The 24,776-nt window shown below is 35.0% G+C and overlaps 1 protein-coding gene across 17 annotated transcripts in view; it reads right to left on the bottom strand.

Moving 5' to 3' along the window:
* The window catches only part of PCDH15 (protocadherin related 15), a 1,013,670-nt gene that overhangs the window by 852,573 nt on the left and 136,321 nt on the right, over nt 1–24,776 (bottom strand). For 16 of the 17 annotated variants that reach the window (XM_054522581.2, XM_063727642.1, XM_063727641.1 and 13 more), the window contains one exon: nt 23,772–23,890. In XM_054522581.2, the coding sequence (XP_054378556.2) occupies nt 23,772–23,862 (91 nt within the window). In that variant the 5' untranslated portion in view covers nt 23,863–23,890. Of the gene's footprint in view, nt 1–23,771; nt 23,891–23,996; nt 24,021–24,776 lie in introns of those variants that run through there. The other variant, XM_054522571.2, reaches the window with a different exon arrangement.

Genomic DNA, 24,776 nt, shown 5'->3' with positions numbered 1-24,776 from the left:
AATCCATTCTCTTCACTATAGCGAGTGATCTGTTTTAGAATAAATCGAATCATGATGTTACTATTTCCGCCCCCTGCCCCTGCCCCCACTGGTCCTGTTACAGCTTTAAAAAATTAATGGTTTCACTTAGAATGAAGACTAAAATTATTATCATTGGCTAACAAACCTTGGTCTCTACATACCTCCTCAGTTTCATCAGCATTTGATTTACATTGGCCTTTATTCATATTGCTATAGTCTGAATATTTCAACTCCCCCCACCCATAATTCATATGTTAAAATATAACCCCCAACGTGATGGTATAAAAAGGTGTGCTCTTTGGGAGATAATTAGGTCATGAAACCACAGCCCTTATGAGTGGAATTAGTGCCCTATAAAAGAGGCCCCGAGAGCTGTCTGTGCCTTCTGCCATGTGAGAGCACAGAGAAAAGACCACTGTCAATGAATCAGGAAGTGGGCCATCACCAAACATCAAATTTGCTAGCACCTTGAACTTAGATTTCCCAGCCTCCAGAACTATGAACAATAATTTTTTTGCTCCTTATAAGCAGTTTATAGTGCTGTGTTTATAGCAACTGTCTGTATCAATGTATAGTGCTATGTTATAGCAACCTAAATGGACTAAGACCAGACTCTTGATCTCACCTTGCTTACTCCTGGTCAGGGAGGCTTATATATTATTCCCTCCACTTAGAATAAACTCCTTGCCCCATTATCTTTCATAGTATCTGGCAGATAGTAGAGACCTTAAAAAATACATTGAAAGACTAAATAATTAAATGAACTGTCACCAAAAGCAATGAATATATCAGCATTTTATACGTGCATTATCAGCTATGCAATGAATTACAGAAAAATCTGTTTATCTTACTAAAGACATTATGACTATTCCATACCCTAGATGATCTATTAGGTCAGTTTAGAGGTTATAGTTTATTTTACATTGTTTTTCTACCTTATATATTTATTCAAAATTTATTGAATATAAATAAAAGGCCAAAAGTTTTACATTTGGTAATAAATGCCCAAAATATATTTTATATAAAAAGTATCAGTTTTTATTAAAATAACTTTGACCCAAGTTTATTCTTTATAAACATCTGTTGTAACTCTCCAATGTAAAGAAGGCAAATTGGTGATAAAGTTATTTTTGTTTTATTTTTTGGGACAGAATCTCACTCTCTGTTCCAGGCTGAAGTGCAATGGTGCAATCTTGGCTTCCTGAAACCTCTGCCTCCTGGGCTCAAGCGATTCTCCTGCCTCAGCCTCCCGAGTAGCTGGGATTACAGGTGCCTGCCACCACACCCAGCTAATTTTTTTGTATTTTTAGTAGAGATGGGGTTTTACCATGTTGGCCAGGCTGGTCTCAAACTCCTGACCTCAGGTAATCCGCCCACTTTGGCCTCCCAAAGTGCTGGCATTACAGGTGTGAGCCACCACACCCAGCCATAAAGTTTGATGAACCTACTCTGACATGTGTTTTTTCATTTATTTTAGAAGAGACTCCTCAAATGACTTTTTATATTAAACCTGTTCAAAACGATTTCTAAACCTCAACTCTGAAAGGATGCTCACCAAATACTTAAATGCACTTCAGAAGTGAAAACAAAGATGTATTTTCTTCCTACTTGCATATAATGAAAGTTAATAATACAATCCTATTGATAAGTATAATTTGCTAATGCATTCAAACACATGTGTTGCCAAAGTTGGTATACATATAGTATTGTGAGAGGAGAGTCTATTTTGATATTTTCTGAGGATAGATTATCATTTTGCCTTTTGTACACGCTTTTCTGTTGCTCTTATATGACTTTAATTTTTAAAAAAGTGTTACTTTTTTTAAAAGTACATACTTTTGTTCTCTGATAGAGCAGTATGTCTTTGTAATTTGGTATAGATTCAGAAAAATATTCCATTTGAAATCTGGGCTTTGAAATCACATAAGCACATAATACTAGATGGGTTTCAGTTATTTTCAAAGCTTACTGAATATGCTTTTCATCCTCTAAGACATTAATTTTTAAAAACCCATCTATTTGTTGACTCTATAAAAGTATGTTAGGAATCTTTAAATTGCAGGATGTCATATTACAATATATTCACTCAAGGTCAACAAAGAGTATTTATTCTTAGTTGACTCCTTCTTGTCTTAAGAACATGGTTGAACATCTTCTGTTTTCAAAGTACTTTATCTTAAGCTTCCAGTTACTTGTCTTAGCAATTCCATCATTGGCCAGTTGTTCATTCTATTAATCATCTCTAATGATGGGATAAGGCTAGAAAAAAGATTCAGAATAACAGTTTCTTTGCAAAGATTTTTCATAATGTATCTTTTAACATTATATTATGGTTTCAATATTTGCACCTCCTCCAAAATTTATGTTGAAACTTAAACATCAATGCAACAATATGAAGAGGTTGGGCCCTTAGGAGGTGATTATGTCATGAGGGCTGTGCACTCTATACCTTATAGAAGGGCTGAAGAGAACTAACTAGGCCCTTTTCCCCTTCTGCTATGTGAGAACACAGCATTCATCTTCTCCAAAGGATGCAGCAACAGGCACCACCTTTGAAACAGAGGCCAGGTCCTCACCAATGAACCTGCCAGTGCCTAGATCTTTGACTTCCAGCCTCCAGAACAGTGAGAAATACATTATGTTATCTATAAATTACCAAGTTTCTGTTTTTGTTGTGGCAGGATGACTAGGGCATGTAAATATGGGTATTACACTCAGAAAACTCATAGATACAAAATTTTCAGTAAATGGAAGATGCTTTTCTTGCTGTTTTAGAATTTGTAAGTTGGCATATCTGTGTATTTTTCTTTATACCAAGGAATGAAGCAGTTGATATGCAAAAATTATTGGTTTTCTGGAATTTAAATTAGCTAGCCGGTGGTAGAGAGATGACAAGAGTTTAGCAACTGCTGAGAGAGAGAGAGATGGTAAACAGAAAAATGAGAATAGAAGAGACTTGAATGAAATCTATTAAAAGAAAATGAAGAATGGAGATAGAATAACATCCACACATGAATGAAAAATAGTAAAAGCTTTTACAAGGAGGAATTTAAGAAAATAGACAAAAAGTTGTAGGAGATAGAGAAAATTTAAAAAAAAGTACAGATACCAAGTGGTTACTGAGTTCCTATTATTTGCCAGATACTTTAATAAAATGCAGCAGAGAAAATCAAAGATGGACAGAAATTTGTAAGAAAAATTGTAGCACACAGAATGAAGTATGTAGAAAGTATTATGAGTGTTCTAAGAAAGAAGTGGCCAATATATCGTGCAGGTTTGTGTATGTTTGCATGTGTGTGTAAATGTTTTTAGACAAGAAAACATTAAGGAATATTGATTAATGATGAAGAAACATTAAATATGCTTTAATTTAAATTGAAAATATAATTATAACATACGAATAACATATATTTATCATTTCTTATGTGCCGGAAATATACTACATAATTTTCTTGAATAACATTAGTTAATCCTAACAGTAATCTAATGAAAAAGTTACTATTATTCTTGATTATGGATAGAGATCAGAGTCTTAGAGACCACTCATCAAAATCGTACGTTAATATTTTCAGGATTTGAAAATGTTTGATCTGATTTCTAAGCTCATGCTCTTAACTACTAGGCCTTAAATATTTATTTTATATTCACACACTGCATGTTTTATCACTTGTTAATCCTCTGTTTCCCTTTTCTTTGTATATATGAATCTATAAGATTTGAATCATAGTTCCTCAAAACTATTTCATTCTTAAAATCTTTTTGTAATCTATTGCAGGTGACACAGACTATTACTACACTCCCACTTTCGTAGTACAAATAACATTCTTTCAACTGCAGCCTGGAGTCAGTCTAAAACACTGTATTCAGGATACAAAACTCATGTAAATGAAAGGCTGACTTTCACAGGACCAACTGCAGGACTTGAGTACATGTGGATTTTGGTACCTATGGTAGGTCCTGGAACCAAGCCCCAAGGATATTGAGGAACAACTGTATTTTCATCCCCAGAACTTAGCACAAAACTGTCATATGGTACATTTAATGAATATATTTTGGAGAAATAGACATATAATAATATTTTATCACAACTTCCATCATTTTCCTAAAGTTCCAGGGGGTGGGGCCCACATCATTGTACTTTTGTGATTCCTACACCACTTATTACTAAGGTAGTAAAATACAATGATTAAGAGTGTGGCAGCATGATAGGGACTGTATTGGATCAGTAGGGCAGTATTAACAATATTGAGTCTTCCGGTCTGTGAACATAAAATGTCTTTCCATTTGTTTTCTTTAATTTCTTTCAGAAATTATTTTTAATTTTTAATGCACTAATCATCAGAGAAATGCTGATACAAATGCAAAAATGATATATCACCTCATGCTTACTAGGATGACCATTATAAAAACAAAGCAAAAACAAAAGACAAGTGTTGGCAAGGATGTGGAGAAACTGGAACCCCTATATACGATGGGAATACAATATGGTGCAGCTGCTATGGAAAACTGAAAAACAAGTTTTTTAATAAACTGAAAACAGAATTACAATATGATCCATAAATCCTACTTCTGGGTATTCATCCAAAATAGTGGAAATCGGGATCTTAAAAAAAATTAGCACTACCATGTTACTACAGCACTATTCACAATAACCAAAGTGTGGAGACAACCTAAATGTTCATTGACAGATGAATACATAAAGAGAATGCAGTATATACATACAGTGGAATATTATTCAGTCTTAAAGAGAGGGAAGAAAATCCTGCAATATTTGACAACATGGATAAACTTTGAAGACATTATGCTAAGGAAAATAAGCCAGTCACAGAGAACCAATACTGCATACTGCATGATACCAATTCTACAAAGTATCTAAAGTAGTGAAACTCACAGAAGCAAAGAATAGACTGGTGCCAGGGGAAAGAATAGAATGGTGCCAGGGGTTGGAGAGTGGGAGAAGTGAGAATATGCTAAACAGCATGTATAGATACTTAGTTATGGAAGATAAAATTTCTAGAAACCTGATGAATAACATTATGGTCTAAAGATAACAAATACAGTATTGTTAAAAACTTTAAAATATTTTTAAAAGGTAGAACCTCTACTTGACTCTTCTTGCAAAAATAAAAAAAGGATTTGGCAGCATGAGCCAGGTGCCTGAGCCATCTTTATGGCTGTTAGATGTAGGATTTGTGTGAAATTAAGCAAGATAGCTTGAAATTTTAACCTTCTGTTTCCACATCTGAAAAACAGGAATAATAATCAAATTTAGCTTGTCAAATTTTGGTGATGATTAAATAGATTAAATAAGATAGTATATACTTGATTGAACATTGATTTCTTATTCCTTTGCCAGAAATCTGGCTCACCCCAGAAAATGCTATTTTTCTGTAGCCCTCTCACTAGTGGTGAATGTTTTATCATATTCTTCCACTACTAGGACCTGAGTTGGGATAGGTCCTGTTTCTTACTCCTTCTTCCCTATTACCACTGCCCTCTTGCTTAAAAACAAACAAACAAAACAAATAAAAAACACTTGGTATCATATCATCAAATTGACTATATTTCCTCTTCCTCCATTCTCTCTTGAATCCTCTCCAAACTCAGTTTCCTTTTCAAGTTTAGGAAAGTTTGGAAAGAGTTTCAATTACTCTTTAAATTTCCAATATTTTAATTAAAACTGGTATCTTTGTCAAACTATATTTATTACATATTAATTCCATGGGGTTCCTCTGATAATCTAAAGTAAAATGTATTCTAAGAAAGAGAAAATTAGAAGGAATGTTGTCCAGTGAACTACTGACACTGCACCCAACCCAGTACGTGAAATGTGTATTCATCACGGACAACTTGTGGAATTCATTAAACAGGACAGCAGCAGTGCCTTTCTCCAGTCAGTGTAAATGTAGTTTTTGAGAGGAGGACATCAAAAATGTGACATTTGAAGACAATCATTATGTGTTTTCTTATTGCTTTGGATTATCATCTGTCTCTATCCAACATAAAACAAAATCCACAAAGATGAGATTTTCATCTGTTTTGTTGTCTGCTATATACACAAGAGGTAGAACAGGGTTGGGCACCTAGTAGCCCCTTAGAAATAAAGCTATGCAATTTTGTATAAAGCTATGTAATTTTGTGTAACTTAAATGTAATAATACATATATTAAGTGTGCTATCTATAAAATACAATGTGTGTGGATGAAAGTATATGGTATAAATATAGAGAAGAATATTTCTAAGGTGTTTGGCACTTACAAATACCACAAACACTAGCTGTTATTAGAAACTGGATGTGAGCATAACAGGTATTACATAATGCTTGCTATACTTGAATGAATGAATAAATGAATGAATGAATGAAAATACTCAGCATAAAGCATTATTAATATTTGTTTATAATGATATATTTTTTTTTCCTGGGGAGATATCATCAGAATTGCATTCCATGAATCCAGCAGATCATGTGTGGACACATCTTGGATACAACCACATAAAATATTGATGACTGTGTTAACAATGTTCTTTTTAAACATTATCTAACTCAAAGCCTTAACAGATCTCATCAGTATTCCAATTGTTCAATGAAGAAACTTAATAAATGCAAACTAGCTGAACAGTCTTCACTGAGCATTTAGCGGGGCAGCCCTTAGGGGCAGTATAGGATCTTACAAGAGTAGGGAACATTAACAGCACGAACTGGGCCACTGATGTCAGGAACAGTCACTGCATTGTGATCCACTAGCATTATAAACAAATACTCAGAAAGGCAGCTAATAATCAGAGATGAACAAAGAAGAGAGGAAATACCTGAAGAAAGCATGAATTCATAGTTTGAGTTTTCTACAAATATTTTTCTAAATAACACACAATCATGGGATAAATACTAATTTGATCTCTAATAAATTACATATATGAAATATAACAAAAATACTCAACATAAAGCATAAAGAATTATTAATATTTGCTTATAATGCTCTAATTTTTCCTGGGGAGATATCATCAGAATTGCATTCCATGAATCCAGAAGACCATGTGTGGATAAATCTTGCATACAACCACATAAAATATTGATGACTGTATTAACAATGTTCTTTTTAAATATTATCTACGTCTAAGCTGAAGAGCTCTCATCAGTATTCAAATTTTTCAAGGAAGAACAATACATATGTAATCTATAATTGCACATATATGAGAGATTCAGTTAGTGATAGCCCATGATGTGACAAATTACACATATACGTATGTGTGTGTATGTGTGTGTGAGTAAATTTTTAGAGATTCACTTAGTATTTTGTCTATACATATAATTTACCTAGATTTCTTGTTTTCCTAACAGGATGCAAAAAAGGTACGCTGTGGGGTGGATAATATCTCCTTACTAAATATTTATTGACTGATTTTGTCCCCACGTCATTGACCAGTGTCATGTAAATCAAACTCTCATTACCTATTTTTGAATTGTTGTTTGAACTCCAGCTACTATCCTCAAAGCTCACCAACTTGCCCTTCTAGCTGAGGCATTTTACCTCTCAATCTACTTTTTATTCCATGCTTATTTATTTCATTAATCACAGATTGGGTCATTCTGCCAAGTCCTGAGGAAAACATAAGTAAATGAGACAGTCTCTGTTCAGGATTTTATAATCTAACCATGAAAACAAACATTACATGACATATTATAAATGGAAAGATGGACATTAATTTTGATTGGGTGTCATCAATATTAACATTGGAGAACAATATATAAATTAGTATCAAGTAATAAGTAGAATTTTAGTAAAATCTGGAACGATAAACTTTTGTTAAAATTTTACATTATAAAATAACAGGACAGCATGTGGCTACTGCATTTCAAGCTGAGATAACAGATTTGCTCTCAGATTTCCCACAGAATAGTTGAACCACAATGAGAAAGCAACTTAAGTTCCCTGCTTCTTTATAGTTCCCTTATCTCTAAACTAGGCATAATAACAGTGAAATACTAATAATTATTGTTATAATCACAAGGACCCTATGGAGTACTTGTGAACATTAAAGAAAATAATCTATATAAATGGCTTAATTAATAAATTCTAAATAAATGTTAGTGGTTATTATTAGTGACTGATGCTTACACATAAAATGACTATTGATATGATTCATAATTTCAAGAGACTTGTTGAGTGGTGTATTAGTCTGTTCTCACGCTGCTAATAAAGACATACCTGAGACTAGGTAAAATATGAGGAAAGAAGTTTAATGGACTTACAGTTCCACATGGCTGGGGAGGCCTCACAATCATAGGGGAAGAGCAAGGGACATCTTACATGGCAGCAGACAAAGGAGAGAATGATTACCAAGCAAAAGGGGTTTCCCCTTATAAAACCATCAGATCTCTTGAGACTTATTAACTACCAGAACAGTACTGGAGAAACAGCCACCATGATTCAATCATTTCCCACCAGTTTGCTTCCACAACACATGGGAATTATGGGAGCTACAATTCAAGATGATATTTGGGTGAGGACACAGTAAAACCATATCAAGTAGGTAGGAATTATGTGTATGAAATAAGTAGGAACATTACTTAATGTTATATGAGAAGGCACTAAATACAATCAGTGGCAAAAAATGAACCCTACAAGCAATCAATCAAGAACAACTTCTAGGAAGGAGGGAGAAAGAGAGAGAGAATGAGTATTGTTGTAAACTGGAGTTCCACAAAGGAAATTGAGCTTATAAATGAGCCCTGGATAGACGGATTATGAGAAAGAAAAGGGCAAAGAGAGAGGGTACAATAAGAAAAGCAAAAAGTCTTTAAAACAATATAGACAGAAGGAAATAAAAATTTAACATTCCAATAATAGAAAAGAATACAATGTGAGTAAACAATTGGTGTATGTTGAGAAATTCTGGGAAATAATATGAGTAGGCAAAGCAAGACTATATCACAAAAGGGCCAAGAAAGCTAAGATGTGGACACAACCCAGTAGATAGTGGAAGACAAGTTAGAAGATACTTGAGAAAAGTACTGTTTTAGGAAATAGAGATTAGCGGTTCACTATTTTATTAATAGCTGAAAGAGAGAAGCTGAGTCACTTCAACTTCTGCAGTAAGCAAAGCCACAGTAAGCAAAGTGGCCTTTAAATCCATGGGGGAATGTATTATCTCACTCTCATGGTGCATATCTATCATGGGTAGGTGAAAGCAAGGGAAGGAGAGATCCACTCCATCTTGTCACTCAAGGATAAGGACTGACTGAGGCATTACCTTTTATAGCTGAACCATCTGTGATACATATCTTCCTGAGTTGTTTTGGCAGAAGAGAGAGAAAATGAAGAATTTCACGTAGATTTTTGTTGCATCAGCCCAACAATAATACGTCATACTTGCTTATATTTCAGTGCTCAGAGATAGTTATACAGTCCTGCCTAATAGGTGAATATTTAAACGACTCATCAGAACAAACTGAATATTTGCAAAATATAACTGTTTCCTACAAATGCAATGTGACAAAGGTGTAAAATTGTTTATTTATTTCACAAATGCATATGGAACAACAAATGTGAACTAAGCTACAAGATTTCAATGACAAAAAAAAACCACACCTACCTTCCCAGTTCTTATACGCAAGGAATTTAATGTCAAATTCCAATTTTCATTGAATAATCTAGGACTAAGCTGTCCTAGGAAAAGGGAGTAAATGTAGATAGAAAATGACATATTCCCTTGTACTGCCCCATTTATCTCATCAGTCATTCTGCTTTGAAGGAATTATCTGGTCACATTTTATCTTCTATTCACATCTGCTACTTTCAGGACCTTTCTTTCCCTCCTCTTTCTTTGAGATTTTCAGTTGCTGCTCTGCCTTGTCTTCTGTGTCCATTCTTAACTCCAATCTTGGGACTCAGCTGGAGTCACAGATGCTTGCATCTGAGCCCTCTGCATTGCTCAGTGACTAAGGCAACTGAATTAGGGCAGGGACACCTGGAATAGCTCAGTTCTCCACAGCAGGTGGGGTCTGATAAAAGCCATATGCCTAAGACCCTGCAGTATCAAAGAACTAAGATTCGCAGGCATACCTAACTGGCACCTATCTCTATTGCAGTGTTATGGGCTACATTGTGTTCCCCAAAAATTCATATATTCAACCTCTATCCCCTAGTAACTCAGAATGTAACTATATTTGGATATAGGGCTTTTGAAGAGATAATTAAGTTAAAATGAGTCTCTTAAGGTGAAACCTATAAGAAGATACTAGGACACAAGGAGAGACATCATGGGTGTGCCTGTACAGAAGGGCAACAATGTGAAGAGGCAGCAAGAGGGTAGATATTTGAAAGCCAAGAAAAGAGGACTGTGAGGCAACCAGCTCAACTAGTACCTTGATCTTGGATAATTCCAGTCTGCAGAAGTGCTTAAATTTCTGTTGTTTAAGCCACCTAGTCTGTGGTATTTAATTATGGCATTCCTAGTAAAAGGACAACTTTTATCTCTGTTTCCAATGAACATTTCAATCCCATGGTAGGAAAATGACAATCTGCCTAATCTCTGCCACCTCCTAACAAAAATCTTGTTTTATTAAGAATAAAACAAAACATATTTTATATATTTCTCTTATAATTTTATTAATGTCTGAGGTACCAGAAAATGACACATAGGTATTGTATGCTTTGCCTTATTTGAACTCACGATAACCCTATGAGATAGGTAGTACCATTTTCCTCATTTTATAAACAAGAACAGATGACTTAGATCAAGTAACTTGACTCTGATAACACATAGGTTAAGTAGGAGAGCTCATTCATCTAACACGGTTACCTTTCATGACAATGATGATGAAAACAGCTAACAGAGTATCCATGTGACCATTATTTATCTAAACCCCTTACATTAAATAATTGAACATTCATAATATTCCTATAATGTAAGTATTCCTACTAGCCACGTGTTATAGACAAGGAAATTTAAGCAAAGAGATATTGAGTAATTTACTATAGCCACAGAGCTACAGTTTGGAGCCAGGATTCAGATCTAGGCAGTCCAAACTGAAGGTGTGTATTTTTAACCACCACATTCTGCTGCTTCTCAAAGTTCGGAGTAGGTATATTAGGATCTGGTAATGGCTGCTGAGGATATTTTAAAACTTAGGTAATGACTTCTGCTATTGTATACTTTTAGAAAACTGGATTGAGATCAAAACTGTCCAGTACACGCTATTTTGTTACCTTTGGATTCTTTAATACCAAACCTTGTGTGATTGGGGTCATAGCACAGCATGTATGATCGTCATTGCTGCAAATGGATAACTATACACATCTTAAAAGCACCAACTCAGTGTTATTCAAATTTCCTGAAATTTCCATATGCCTCTCAAGTTCCTTAACTTGAAAACTCAAAATTCTTCCTGCAAACATTTTCTGATTATCTCTACTCCAAAATGTTTTATCAGTTAATCAATTAGTTAATTAAATTTTTAATTGGCAAATAATTGTGCACATTACATATTTTGGGGTACCATGTGATGTTTTGATATACATTTACTTTGTGAAATGATTAAATATGCTAATGCACAAATTTATCACCTCATAAACTTGTCATTTTATGGTGAAAACATTCAGAATCTATTCTTTTAGTAATGTTGAAACACACAATGCAATATTATTTATTATTGTCACCATTGTGTACAATAGATCACTGAAGCTTATTCCTCCTCTAACTGAATTGTTATAACCTTTGATCAACATCTCCTCTTTCCCATTTCATTGCTCACTGCACCCACCAGCTTCTGGTAACCACCAACCACATCCAGTGGATAGCAAGTTAAATAATAGGAAGTTAGAGAAAGCAGACAGTTACAAAGGATATGATGTTATTTAATTGTTCAGAATATATCAAATGTGTTTATTATAGGATACAGCCCCTTATGGAAAAATAAATGAGAGTGGGGAAATTTCAAAATCAGACAAAAGTAAAAAGTACTATGTTCACCAGAAGATGGAGTAGAAGTCTGGTAGGGAGACACTCAGAAAAGGTCAGTAAAAGAACCTCTGAGAAAAAGAAAGTTGCAGGAAAGGTAAATCAATAATGCTGTTTGCTGAAATGCTACAAAATTATAGTACTTGTCTAAGGAAGTAGTTACTGGAAGCCATAGAGAGTGCACTTTCAGTATAGTCACAAGAAAAACCAAATTGAAGAGCTTAAGGGAATTGGTGAAGAAGTGGTAGCAACAGATACAAAGATTTGACAGAATATCCAACTAAAGAAAAACTCTATTATGAATTGTATAAGTCACTGATGACTCAGAGCCAAGCAAGTTTATAATTACATTTTTGCTCAACTTCAATTTCTATGAAAAACATTTACAATGAGTTCTGCTTTTTCATACAATTAGAATGTGGGCATTTTTCAATCGTTCTAAAATTTTCAGGTTATTAGAACCACAAAGACAAGCATCCACCTTACCGGATATTATTGATTTTATATGCATTGCCTGTTCTCTGAATTAGACCTTTTATTTCTTTTCCCTGTCTCATCAGGACAAATAAGAACATCTGGGCCAGGTGCAGTGGCTCACACCTGAAATCCCAGTACTTTGGCAAGCCAAGGCGGGCGTATCATGAGGTCAGGAGATTGAGACCATCCTGGCTAACACGGTGAAACTCTGTCTCTACTAAAAATACAAAAAATTAGCCGGGCGTGGTGGTGGGCACCTGTGGTCCCAGTTACTCAGGAGGCTGAGACAGGAGAATGGCATGAACCCTGGAGGCGGAGCTTGCAGTGAGCTGAGATCGCACCACTGCACTGCACTCCAGCCTGGGCGACAGAGTGAGACTCCGTCTCAAAAAAAAAAAAAAAAAAAAAAGAACATCTGAGTACCAATACTGGGATACTAAGTTACCTCAGAAATAACATCCTTGGGTAAGGGGTATGGGTGTGGTGGGGTGTGTGTGTGTGTGTGTTTTAGCAGAAAGAGAATCTTCTAAGTACAATGAAATGGGCTTCTATTTATCAGTACCTTTTTTCTTCTCTTTTAGTTCTGTTGCTTTCCAGGATATACGCATGGCTTTAACAGAGTCTATTACTGGAATACAGAGAAGCTATTGAAGTAATCCTTCAAGGCATAAGGTCAGAACTTAGAGAAGTCACAGAGTTTATATTTCTGAACCTGATTAACCAGAAAATTGTTCTAAAGCAAGAAAAGATATATGCTTTCAAACTGTTATCCTACAACCAAATCCATTTTGAAGGCACGAGGATCCACAAGATTACTCACCTTCAGAAAAACAGGAAGATAAGAAATGCTGGTCTTGGTACAACCTAATGAAAAGACACAGCTGACATTTCATATGAAGATAAAATTGAGATTGTTTAGAAAGAATTTATTGGAGTTAACATTGAAAGTAACAATGGTATTTCTTGTCATCCCTTTCTAAATGGCATATATGGTATGTAATCTAGAAAATGTACATATACATGTAGTAGCTTACAAAGCTTCCAATAAAAAAGACAAAGTCTCAGGATTTTGCCATCTAAGAAAAACAATGTAGTTACTATTAAAATTTGAATTTAACCTCTCAGAATAAAAATAGTCCAGGTTTTTGTTTATTTCTTTGCTTTTCCAAGATGGTTGACTGACATTGGATGCTAGTTCTCAGAAAGATCAAAGTTACAGGTGGATGGTAATGACCGAATGGAAAACAGTCAGATGAGAGCCAGGACTCTTTCTGTCAGAGAACCCACAGAAAGAAGCTTGGGTACAGAAAAAAGAAAGCAGGAAGAGTCTGGCAGAGATTGACTCCCAAGGAACTTAGAGACCCCAAAAAAAAGTATAGCTGGGGGTGCTTCTCTGTTTCCCTCACGCTGGCAACAACCTGCTAACCATAAAATTATTAGAGAGTCCTTCTACCCTCACAATCCTGGGTAATGTGTCTGTGGCAATTTGGAAAATTCCCAAAGACAGGAATCTGTGTTGTTAGCTCACACAGGGGTACCCACACTCTTCTCAGGCCTGAACTGAGATGTCAAGTGCCGTACTATTGTGCACACATAGTGGGCCACTGCTGTGCCATTAGAACCTCAGCCATTGAGTCACCACATCGCAAGATTCCCTGCAAACATACCCCATAACCTGTTCTGACATCCACAATCAAAGAGAAACACAGAGTCCCTGAGGAACTGTGGATCCCTGCTAATGTAGCCCTCAGTGTGGCCTACCCCTGGGGAATGGGGGTTCACAGCCCTCCAAAGCCTGCCTTGAGAGAAAGGAAATGTAGTGTGACACAGATCACTGAAGGGAGTGGCACCGGCAGCCGGGAATGGATATGGAGAGGTAGTCATCTTCTGCTCCTCCCATCTACTCTTGCAGACACAGCAGAGAATCTACCAGATAAGGGCCATCCCTTGTGAAATTGGAGTGAATTTTTCCAGGGTTTTTCACAACAGCTACACCTCCATTCAAAGTGAGCCCCTGCCACAGAGGCTTTCATGGAGGGTGAGACCCATCTCTTCCCTTCTTTACAAAGAAATAGTGTCCCAGCAACTGAAGGCAGACAAGCTACAAAGTTGCCTGTCATGAACTTGGGAAAGAGGATTTGCCCTGAGCCCATTTTGTTGGTAGCTGCTAGAGGGGCATACCCATGGTCTCCAGCTGCACTATGGCCAGGAGTCAAAGGACAATGTATATTTAAACTGAAGGTCATGAGCAAAATGCAACAGTGGCATCATGGGGAAGCAGATCACATTCCTGCCTGCCCAGGATGAGGACCTGGTATAGGCCTCCAACCCCCTTCCATTGAAACATCGCCACAGCCCAACAAGATCTCCACCAGCTAACGCTTGTCAGGGTGGGTGCCTCCAGTCATTACTGAGCTACCAGAGAATGAGCAGGTTCTTATGCTTAAGTGACATCACTGGACTGGAGAGTAAACTGCACCATCAAATGGAATACTTGTTCTCAGAAAGGCTATTCACAGGGCTAGTGAATAAGATAAGCTTCCTGAGACCTCTGTACTCTCAGCCTCACAAGAGATAGTGTCAGCTGACACATCTAACACATCACAAAAACAGGCAACATTTAAGAAAGCCTCCATACAAAGATTATCCACAATCAAGGAACCCATACAGAACTTTGGCACACTGAAAGCCCTCCAAAACAAAGCATATCATATACATCATAACATAACCCACAGTCATTCCCTAAAAGAAAAATAAAAAATAAATAAATTTAAAGCTTTACCTAAATGATAGAAAATTCAAAAATAAGAAGTGATGTCTCCTTTAGATGAGAAAGAATCAGTGCATGAACTCTAGCAGTACAAAAAGGTAGAGTGTTTTTACATCTCTAAAGGATTGTACTGGCACTCTAACAATAGATTCTAACTAAAATGAAAATTCTGAATGACAGATAAATAATTCAAAATACGTAATGCAAGGAATCTCAATCAGAAAAAATGATGAAGGATATAAAAGGCAAAATAGCTGTATAAAAAATAGAACTTCATGAATTGAAAAAGTAACTAAAGGAATTTCAAAACATAATTGAAAGCTTTAACAATACACTAGACCATGCAGAAGACTGGTTTTTTGAATTAGCCCTGTCAGACAAATATAAAGAAAAAATAATCTTAAAAAATGAACAACTCCTTCAAGAAATATTGGATTATGGAAAGCAACCAAATCTATACTTAGAGGAATTCTTGAGTAAGAAGAAAAGGAAAGAAACGTGAAAAATATAACTGAGGAAATAATTGAGGGAAATTTTCCTCATCTTGTCAGAGAGGAGGACATTCAGATAAAACAATTAAGAGAACATCTGTAAGATATTATACAGATGAACATTACTAAAGCATAAATTTATCAGACTATCCAAGGTCAATACTGAAGAAAAAAATCTTAAGCAGTAAGTGTCAAATTATCCATAAAATGTAGTCCCATCAGACTAACAGTGGACTTCTCAGCAGCAACCTTCGAAGCCAGAAGAGATTAGAGGTCTATTTTGAGTCTTCTTAAAGAAAAAAAAATTATAATAAATGGCAGCCAAAATTTTTATATCCTACTAACCTTAGCTTCATAAACAAAGGAGAAAAAAAGTATTTCCCAGACAAGCAAATGGTAAGGGAAATTTTCACCCATAGACTGGTCCTTCAAGAAATCCTTAAAGGACTTCTAAACATGCAAATGAAAGGACAATAATTGCTACTAGAAAAGCACATATAAGTACAAAGTTCACAGATCCCATGAAGCAATTACACAATTGAATATACAAAGTGACTAGCTAACAACATGTCAGGAACAAAACCTCACATGTCAATATTAATCTCAAATGTAAATGCCCTAAATGCTCCACATAAAGATATACATTCACAAATTGGATGAAAAAGCAAGACCCAACCATCTGCTGCCCTCAAGAGACTGACCTACCGTGTAATGAAATCCATAGCCCCAAAGTAAAGGGTGGAGAATGATGTACTACACAAATAGAAAACAACAAAGATCGGTGGTTGCTATTCTTATATCAGATGAAACAGATATTAAATCGAGAAAGGTAAAAAAAAAAAAAAAAAGACAAAGAAGGATATAATTCAGCAAGATTTAACTGTCCTAAATATATGCACCCAACACTACAGCACCCAGATTAATAAAAACAACTAGACCTAAGAAAAGAGATAAGAAAGTCATACAATAATAGCTGAAGTATTTAACAACTATGAATTATATAATCTGTCTGGTGACAGCACCAGATAGATTATCAGGGCAAAAGAAAACTAACAAAGTAACTCCAGACTTAAATTGAACTCTTGATCAAATGGATGTAATAGACATCTACAGAAAATACCATGCAACAACCACAGAGTATACGTTTTTCACATCTGTGCATGGAACATTCTCTAAAATTAACCAAATACTTGGACTTAAGGCAAGCCTCAATAATTTCAAAAAAATCAAAATTATGTCAATCATCTTCTCAGATAACAGAGGAAATAAAATTAGAAATATATATCAGCTGGGTGCAGTGGCTCACACTGGTAATCCTAGCAGTTTGGGAGGCTGAGGTGGGTGGATCATTTGAGGCCAGGAGTTCAAGACCCACAAGGCCAACATGGTAAAATCCCATCTCTATTAAAAATACAAAAATTAGTCGGGTGCTAGTGGTGCAATCCTATAATCCCAGCTACTCAGGAGACTGAGGCAGGAAAATCGCTGGAGTCTGGGAGGCGGAGGTTGCAGTGAGCTGAGATAGCACCACTACACTTCAGTCTGGGTGACAGAGTAAGCCCTGTCTCAAAATAAATAAATAAATAAATAAAGACATATCAGGAGAAACTCTCAAAACCACACAAGCACGTGGAATCTGAACAACTTGGCTACTGAATAATTTTAGGCTAAACAAGAAAATTAAGGCAGAAATAAGAAAAAGTTGAAATAAATAAAAATAGAAATACAACTCACCAAAACCTCTGGGATACAATGAAAGCAGTGTTAAGAGGAAAGTTTAAAGCACTAAATGCCTACATAAAAAAGATAAAAATATCTTAAATTAATGATCTAATATCACACATCAAGGAACTAGAAACATAGGAACAAACCAAACGTAAAGCCAGCAGAAGAAATAACAAAAATCAGAGCAGAACAAAATGAAATTGAGACTGTAAAAACCAAACAAGAGATTAACAAAGCAAAAGTTGTTTCTTTGAAAGGATAAATAAAATTGATAAGACTGCGATTTAAGTTAATCAAGGAACAAAAAGAGAAGATTCTAATAAGCACAACCAGAAATGGTAAAAATGTGGTGTTACAACCGATACCACAGAAATACAAAATATATCCAGAGAGTAGTCTATGTAGATTCTCAGAGAGTAATCGTGGTAGACTATGAACATCTCTATGATCCAAAACGAAAAAACCTAGAAGAAATGAATAAATTCCGGGGAACAAGTAACCTGCCATGATTGAACCAGGAGAAAATTGAAATCCTGAAGAGACATATAACGAGTTATGAAATTGAATTACTAATAAAAAATCCATTTTCCAAAAAAAGCCAGGACCAAATAGATTTATAGCCAAATTTTACCAGACATAGAAAGAGCTAGGACCCATCTTGTATGAACTAATAAAAAAAATTGAGGAGAAGCGACTCCTCTCTAACTCATTCTATGAAACCAGTGTCATCCTGATACCAAAACCTAGCATTGAACACATACTCGCAAAGAAAACTACAGGCCAATATCCCTGATGAATAGACACAAAAATCTGCAACAAAATGCCAGTGAACCAAATCCAGCAGTGCATCAGAAAGATAAGTTGTCACAGTCAAGTGGATTTTATTCCAGGGATGCACAAATGGTTAAACATATGCAAATCAATAAATGTGATTCACCACATAAACAATTTTAAAAACAATAGCCATATGATCACCTCAATACATGCAGAAAAAACATTCAATAAAATCCAATATCTCTTTATGATAAAAACCCTCAACAAACTAGGCATTGAAAAAAACATACTGCAAAATAGTAAGAGCCATCTATGACAAACCCACCCACAACTAATATCATACTGAATGGGAACTGTAACAAGACAAGGATGGCCACTCTCAGCAATCAGGCAAGGAAAATAAATAAATGTCTTCCATATTGAAAAAGAGGAAGTCAAATTACCTCTGTTTGCTAATGACAATCTTACACCTAGACAACCTTGATATTTCCCCCAAAAGATTCTTTTACCTGATAAACTACTTCAGTAAGATTTCAGGATACAAAATAAACGCTTGAAAATCAGTTTCATTTATATGGATCAACAACACTCAAACTGAGAACCAAATAAAAATCTCAATTTCATTTACAGTAGACACAAAAATAAAATATCTAGAAATATATTTAACAAAGGAGACCAATGAGGTAAAAGATGTCCGCAACAAGAACTATAAAACACTGCTGAAAGAAATACTACATGACAGAAACAAGTGGAAAAATATCCCATGATCATTGTTTGGAAGAATCAACATCATTAAAATGACTGTACTGCCCAAAGTGAGCTACATAGTCAATATAATTTCTATCATAGTACCAAATTTGTTATTCATAAAATTATACAAAAAAAAATTCTGAAATACATATGGAACCAAAAAAAGAGCCTTAATAGCCAAAGCAATCCTAAGAAGAAAGATAAAGTTGGGGGCATCACATTATCTGACTTTATACTATAAGGCTATAATAAAAAACAAACAAAACTCAGCATGGCATTGGCATAAAGATAGACACATAGATCTATGGACACAATAGGGAAACTAGAAAATAAAACCACATATGTATAACCACGGTGTTTCAACAAACCTGACAAAATTAAACATTGGAGAAAGGTCACCCTATTCAATAAATGGTGCTAGGAAAACTTGCTAGCTAAATGCAAAAGAAAGAAACGTCACTCCTATCTCTCACCATATGCAAAAATTAACTAAATGAATTAAAAATTTAAATTTAAGACCTAAAACTATAGAGATCATAGAATAAAACCTAGAAAAACCTCTTTAGACATTGGCCTAGGCAAATTTTATAAATAATACCTCAAAAGCAAATGCAACAAAAACAAAAGTAGACAAATGGGACTTAATTAAGCCAAAGACTTTCTGTACAGCAAAAGAAACAACTATCAGAATAAACAGACAACCTATAGTATGGGAGAAAATATTCGCAAGTAATATATCTGACAAAAGATTTATGTCTGGAATCTATAAGAAAAACAAATCAACAAGAACAAAACATATAATTCCATTAATAAATGAGGAAATAACATAGACACTTCCCAAAAGAAGAAATGGAAGTGACCAACAAACATACGAAAAAACATTCAACATCACTAATCATTAGAGAAATACAAGTTACAACAAAAATGAGACACCATTTCATCCCAGTCCATTTGGACTCTTTATTATTATATATATCCTCAAAATCAAAACAAAATAAACCACAACATAAACGCTGCACGCATCTTAGTTTACTTAACTGTGGAAAATATATTCGAACAATGGCTATGTTTTACGTATCTTTTTAAATCTCTCATAACATACAATTTTGCATAGGGTCCTGCTTCCTCGGCTTTCCAAGAATACCTGCTTCCTAGGTTCCCCACACTCAATTTGGGATCAGGGCACATGTCCCAATTCAAATAAAATTTTCAGGATCACTAATGCATTAAACGATAAACTCAATATAAATCCTAATTTTATTATTTTTTTTTTTTAAAGTCAGAGTGTCATTCTTGTTGCCCAGACTGGAGTGCAATGGCATTGTCTCGGCTCACTGCAACCTCTGCCTCCAAGGTTCAAGCAATTCTCCTGCCTCAGCCACCCAAGTAGCTGGGATAACTGGAGCCTGCCCCCATGCCCCACTATTGTTTTTTTTTTATTTATTTTTTATTTTTTTTATTTTTAGTAGAGACAGTTTCACCATGTTGGCCAGCTGGTCTCAAATTCCAGACCTCAGGTGATGCACCCCCCTCCGCCTCACAAAGTGCTGGGATTATAGGCGTGAGCCACCCCTAATGCTTTTTTATCAGGGCAAAATAACAAAATGATACACCATAAACTATAAATTTATTATGTACTCTAATTTTCTAGTAGCTCTATCAGCTACATTCTGACTTTTTAAACATAAAACAATGCTATCAGCCTCATTTTTGTTACTAGTACTTGCTTAAATCTACAATCATTAACCAAATGAAATGTCCATTATGGAATTGGCCATCTACAAATTTTATTGTTTCGTCTAAAACCATTCCAGCATTTGAAAGAGAAATTTTTAAAGATTCAAAATTCAGCCAAAGTTTTCAAGTAAAAAATATTGTTATATATTATTAAAAGTAATAATCATATAATAAGTTGTCCTGATACATAATTTCACACAAAAGGATAATAATAGAATATTCAATTTTAGGATAAAGCATTTATTTAAAAAGCAATCCATTTTTTTCTTCTAACTCCCTTATGTTTAATTAAAAAAATACATAGAAAAGCAGAATAAATTGTTCTTAATTTAAAATCCAGAAGTGTACTATTCTTTAATATGGATAGTCTGAGGATAGCTTAAACACATTTTCCTTCATTTTTCTCTGAAGCTCCTATGTATGTAAAATCATAATAAGCTAATGTAACCAGTAGATTACCTATAACAAGTGTTATTTTCCTTTTGACTTTTTCTTGCTTGTCTCTCTTCTGTTTACTACCATCACCACTGCCTTCTTTGAACCTAACCATGTACCTGCAAACCTAAAAATTTGGATAAAAATATTTCTTCAAGTTATTCATGTCACATATTCCAGTTTAGTGCTAGTTTGTGTTAGCCATTATTTACCTAGTCCTGATTTCAGCCCTGCATGGTACAGGCTCATGATTTTATATGGATTAAAAGAAAGGAATTATGAAAATCATTTTCTGACATACATAACTGAATGAATGAATAACACTAATGTCAAAGAGTCTCTAAGGGAGGTTTGAAAGAGATAAAGGACTCGGAGGAGTCTGGGTTCGGTGGCTCAAGCCTGTAATCCCAGCACTTTGCGAGGCCGAGGAGGGATCACCTGAGGTCATGGGTTCAAGACCAGTCTGGCCAACATGGTTAAAACCCATCTCTACTAAAATACAAAACAACAACAACAACAAAAAAAAATAGCCAGGTGTGGTGGTGGGCACCTGTAATCCCAGCTACTTGGGAGGCTGAGGAAGGAGAATTACTTGAACCTGGTAGGTGGAAGTTGCAGTGAGCTGAGATCACTCCATTGCCCTCCTGCCTGGGAGACACAGCAAGACTCTGTCTTGAAAAAAAAAGAAAGAAAGAAGTGGGAGGAGACCTAAAGAAAGACAATGCATCATTACATCTGGAGGCACATTGGAGAATACAAGCATGGAAGGAATAGTGAAATATATACACAATTAGAAAATTGATAAAATGCTATACAAAAAGTAAGTTTATCTGCCATACTTCCCATTCCTTCAATATTCCTAAGAACTGAGTCACTTCCAAGAGGAGAAACCCTATAAAGCTTTCTAGCTGTGAGTATAGGGGAGTCATCTGTGTTCATATAGTACATTAAAGTCATCCCCACAGTGCTGTATCACTTGGCGAGTATGAAATTCCACTAGGCTTCAGAAAGTTGACTATGTGATGTCCAATAATGACCTGATAATCTCATATTAGAGTCAATGCAAATATATTTATAAGACTAAGAGCTATAACAAGCTTATGAAGAAAACCAATTTATAGCATTACAGGTTAAACCAGAAGTGATTTCCTCTGTTAACTAAAATTACATTACTAAAAAGTCATGGTTCATGGATGTCTAATGCGAAAAAAGACAGACAGTGAATACTTTCCTGCTCAGTGTGAACACTAAATAAGAATGAAAATAGAATGCCTTATTATATAAAGTAATACCAATACATTGATTTCCAATCTACTCCTCTGGCACAATTTAAAATGCGTTCTTGAACTATAGAGTCACGACTCTTTTTCATTTCAATGTGTTTTCCTTCAAAATAGCAGTTATTTATACATACTGCTTTTAAAAATCATTTTTAGGCTGCAGATTTGCAATCTCCATAAATGTCAAAGATGTGAAGTTAAATTCAGATGCACTTGAAGTAAACACTGTGTTAACTAGCAGCAGTGTTCCAGAGATTATGCTGCCAATTTTATGAAAGGGAATACTATTGTGAATTATTTTGCAAATCCCAAAAGAAGTTTATCCCTCACATTATTGAAGACTGAGAATGACTTAATATATGCACAACTTGAACACTGTTTGTGAAAAAGCCAAACCAATTCATCTATCTTCTGATCAATCAGTTTAGCCAAGCAAAGCACAAAATAAATGCACATCCTTTGCTGCCATTAAGAGTAACCAGTTTGCTTGTCTGTGCACCATGAATGCCAAACAAATCTTGATAAGAACGATGAAAAGTTAAAAGAAAAGAAAGACAGGAAAGAAATAAAACTCAATTTTCTTGAATAGGAAATTTCTAGGGAGGAAACATTTTCCATTTTTGTCTTCTATCAAATTTAACATATTATATATATCCTAACTCTCATGATAGGCTATTCTAAGACAGATTCTGCCAATATTGAAATACCTAAGACAGGCACAATTGGACCATTGCAAACATCATGTACTAAATGGATTCTAAGGAACCTGAAAATTAATGAATCTTTCTAAAATGACAGACTTACTGTTAGGGGAAAGCTCAAGAAATCAAATACCAAAATACCAAATATTTTTTATTTTTCTATTCTTTCCAAAGAAAGAAATAGTGGGGGATAAAATAACGCAATGCCCAGTTAAAGTGCCAACACCAAAACAACTTATGGCTGCTACTTCCGACCCTATCGGGGGGTCAAATTTTGTTGTCTTTTGTATTTCTACCTTTGTTTGAGAACTTTGTTTGCATATAGTCAAAGGTTAGTAAATACAATTTAATATTGTTTCCATAGCAATTAAGCATTTACCTAGTTAGAATAAGCATTCAAACAGAGGTTTTGCATTAGATTTTCTACTAAACTGTATTCCTTCTACCATACTGCAATCTTTATTAAGAAACAAAGGACATCTGATTTCACTTTTCTAAGCTTATTTTAGTTAAGGTTAATTATTACATGGAGATACTAACCTTTCAATAATAAACTACAAATTAGCACTATTCATCTCTATAGTAATGTTTTCAATGTAATAACAAAAATCCTGGCTTGCTCTAAAGGTCAAGCTAAAAGCAACCTTACCATCATCATACTGGCCCAAGCAGATTTCAAAGAGAGAGCCCAGGATGGTCCCTGAAGCTAAACATGTCCAGAGATAAAACTGTCGAAACATCTTCTGTCAAAGTTCACTCGAAGCTGATCTGAAATAAGAGGTAGAAAGAAACATTTGACATGTTCATTAATCTGTTATAGGTAAACACAATTGTCACAGCACAGAAAAGCCTTAATGACTTCATAGTTAATTACCTGTGCCACATTATCCATTAACAAAGTAACACACTGGTTTAATGCACTGGAACTGTTTATCAACATAAATTTGCAGACAAGTCATCTCTAAGGAAAGACATCTTCTGTTATTTAATTTGCCAGCAAGTAGGTTGAGAAGTTAACATACTAATATCAGAAACACATTCTTTAAAATTTAAGACCTTATGGGTAAGTCAAATGTTAATCAGTTTAAGTTACTAAACTTATGTTGTCTACAGCATAATTTTACAACAAAGTGTAAGATAGTAAGCCAGTTGTTAGTATCCTACATGAGCATTTCAATGAAAATTTGTCTTATACAATTAAGTAGAAAAGCCCATCATTAAAATGTTAATTCCTTTCTAGTAGAGTGATCAGAGATTGACTTAACTATGCCAGGAAAGACTAAGGAAAATCTGTCAGTTTTCACTACATCTGCTTTATGAAGCATTTGGATGCATTTCATTTTAATTCTCGTTTTACTTTTCAATTCCCAGCAAGTTAAAAAAAAAAAAAAAAAAAAAAACAACTGATTGAGAAATTAGTGGCCTGTGAGCACATGAGAATGTCTTATTGAAAGAATGACATGCTCAGTTTCTTTGTAAATTTAGGAAATTATCCACACAGAATTGCTCAAAATGCCCTTGATTATAAATTGTGGCAGACTAGGGATAGGAACACTGTTTCTCTAATTCAGAGGTTCCAAACTCAAATGCCTACAGAGGACAAGCAGACAAAGGAAAAGAATGAATTAGCCAAAGGGGACAATAGTGATGGTAG

The sequence above is a fragment of the Pongo abelii genome, chromosome 8 (assembly GCF_028885655.2).
Source record: "Pongo abelii isolate AG06213 chromosome 8, NHGRI_mPonAbe1-v2.0_pri, whole genome shotgun sequence".
NCBI classification, from domain to species: Eukaryota; Metazoa; Chordata; class Mammalia; order Primates; family Hominidae; genus Pongo; species Pongo abelii.
This window is presented reverse-complemented; position numbering and strand designations above follow the sequence as displayed.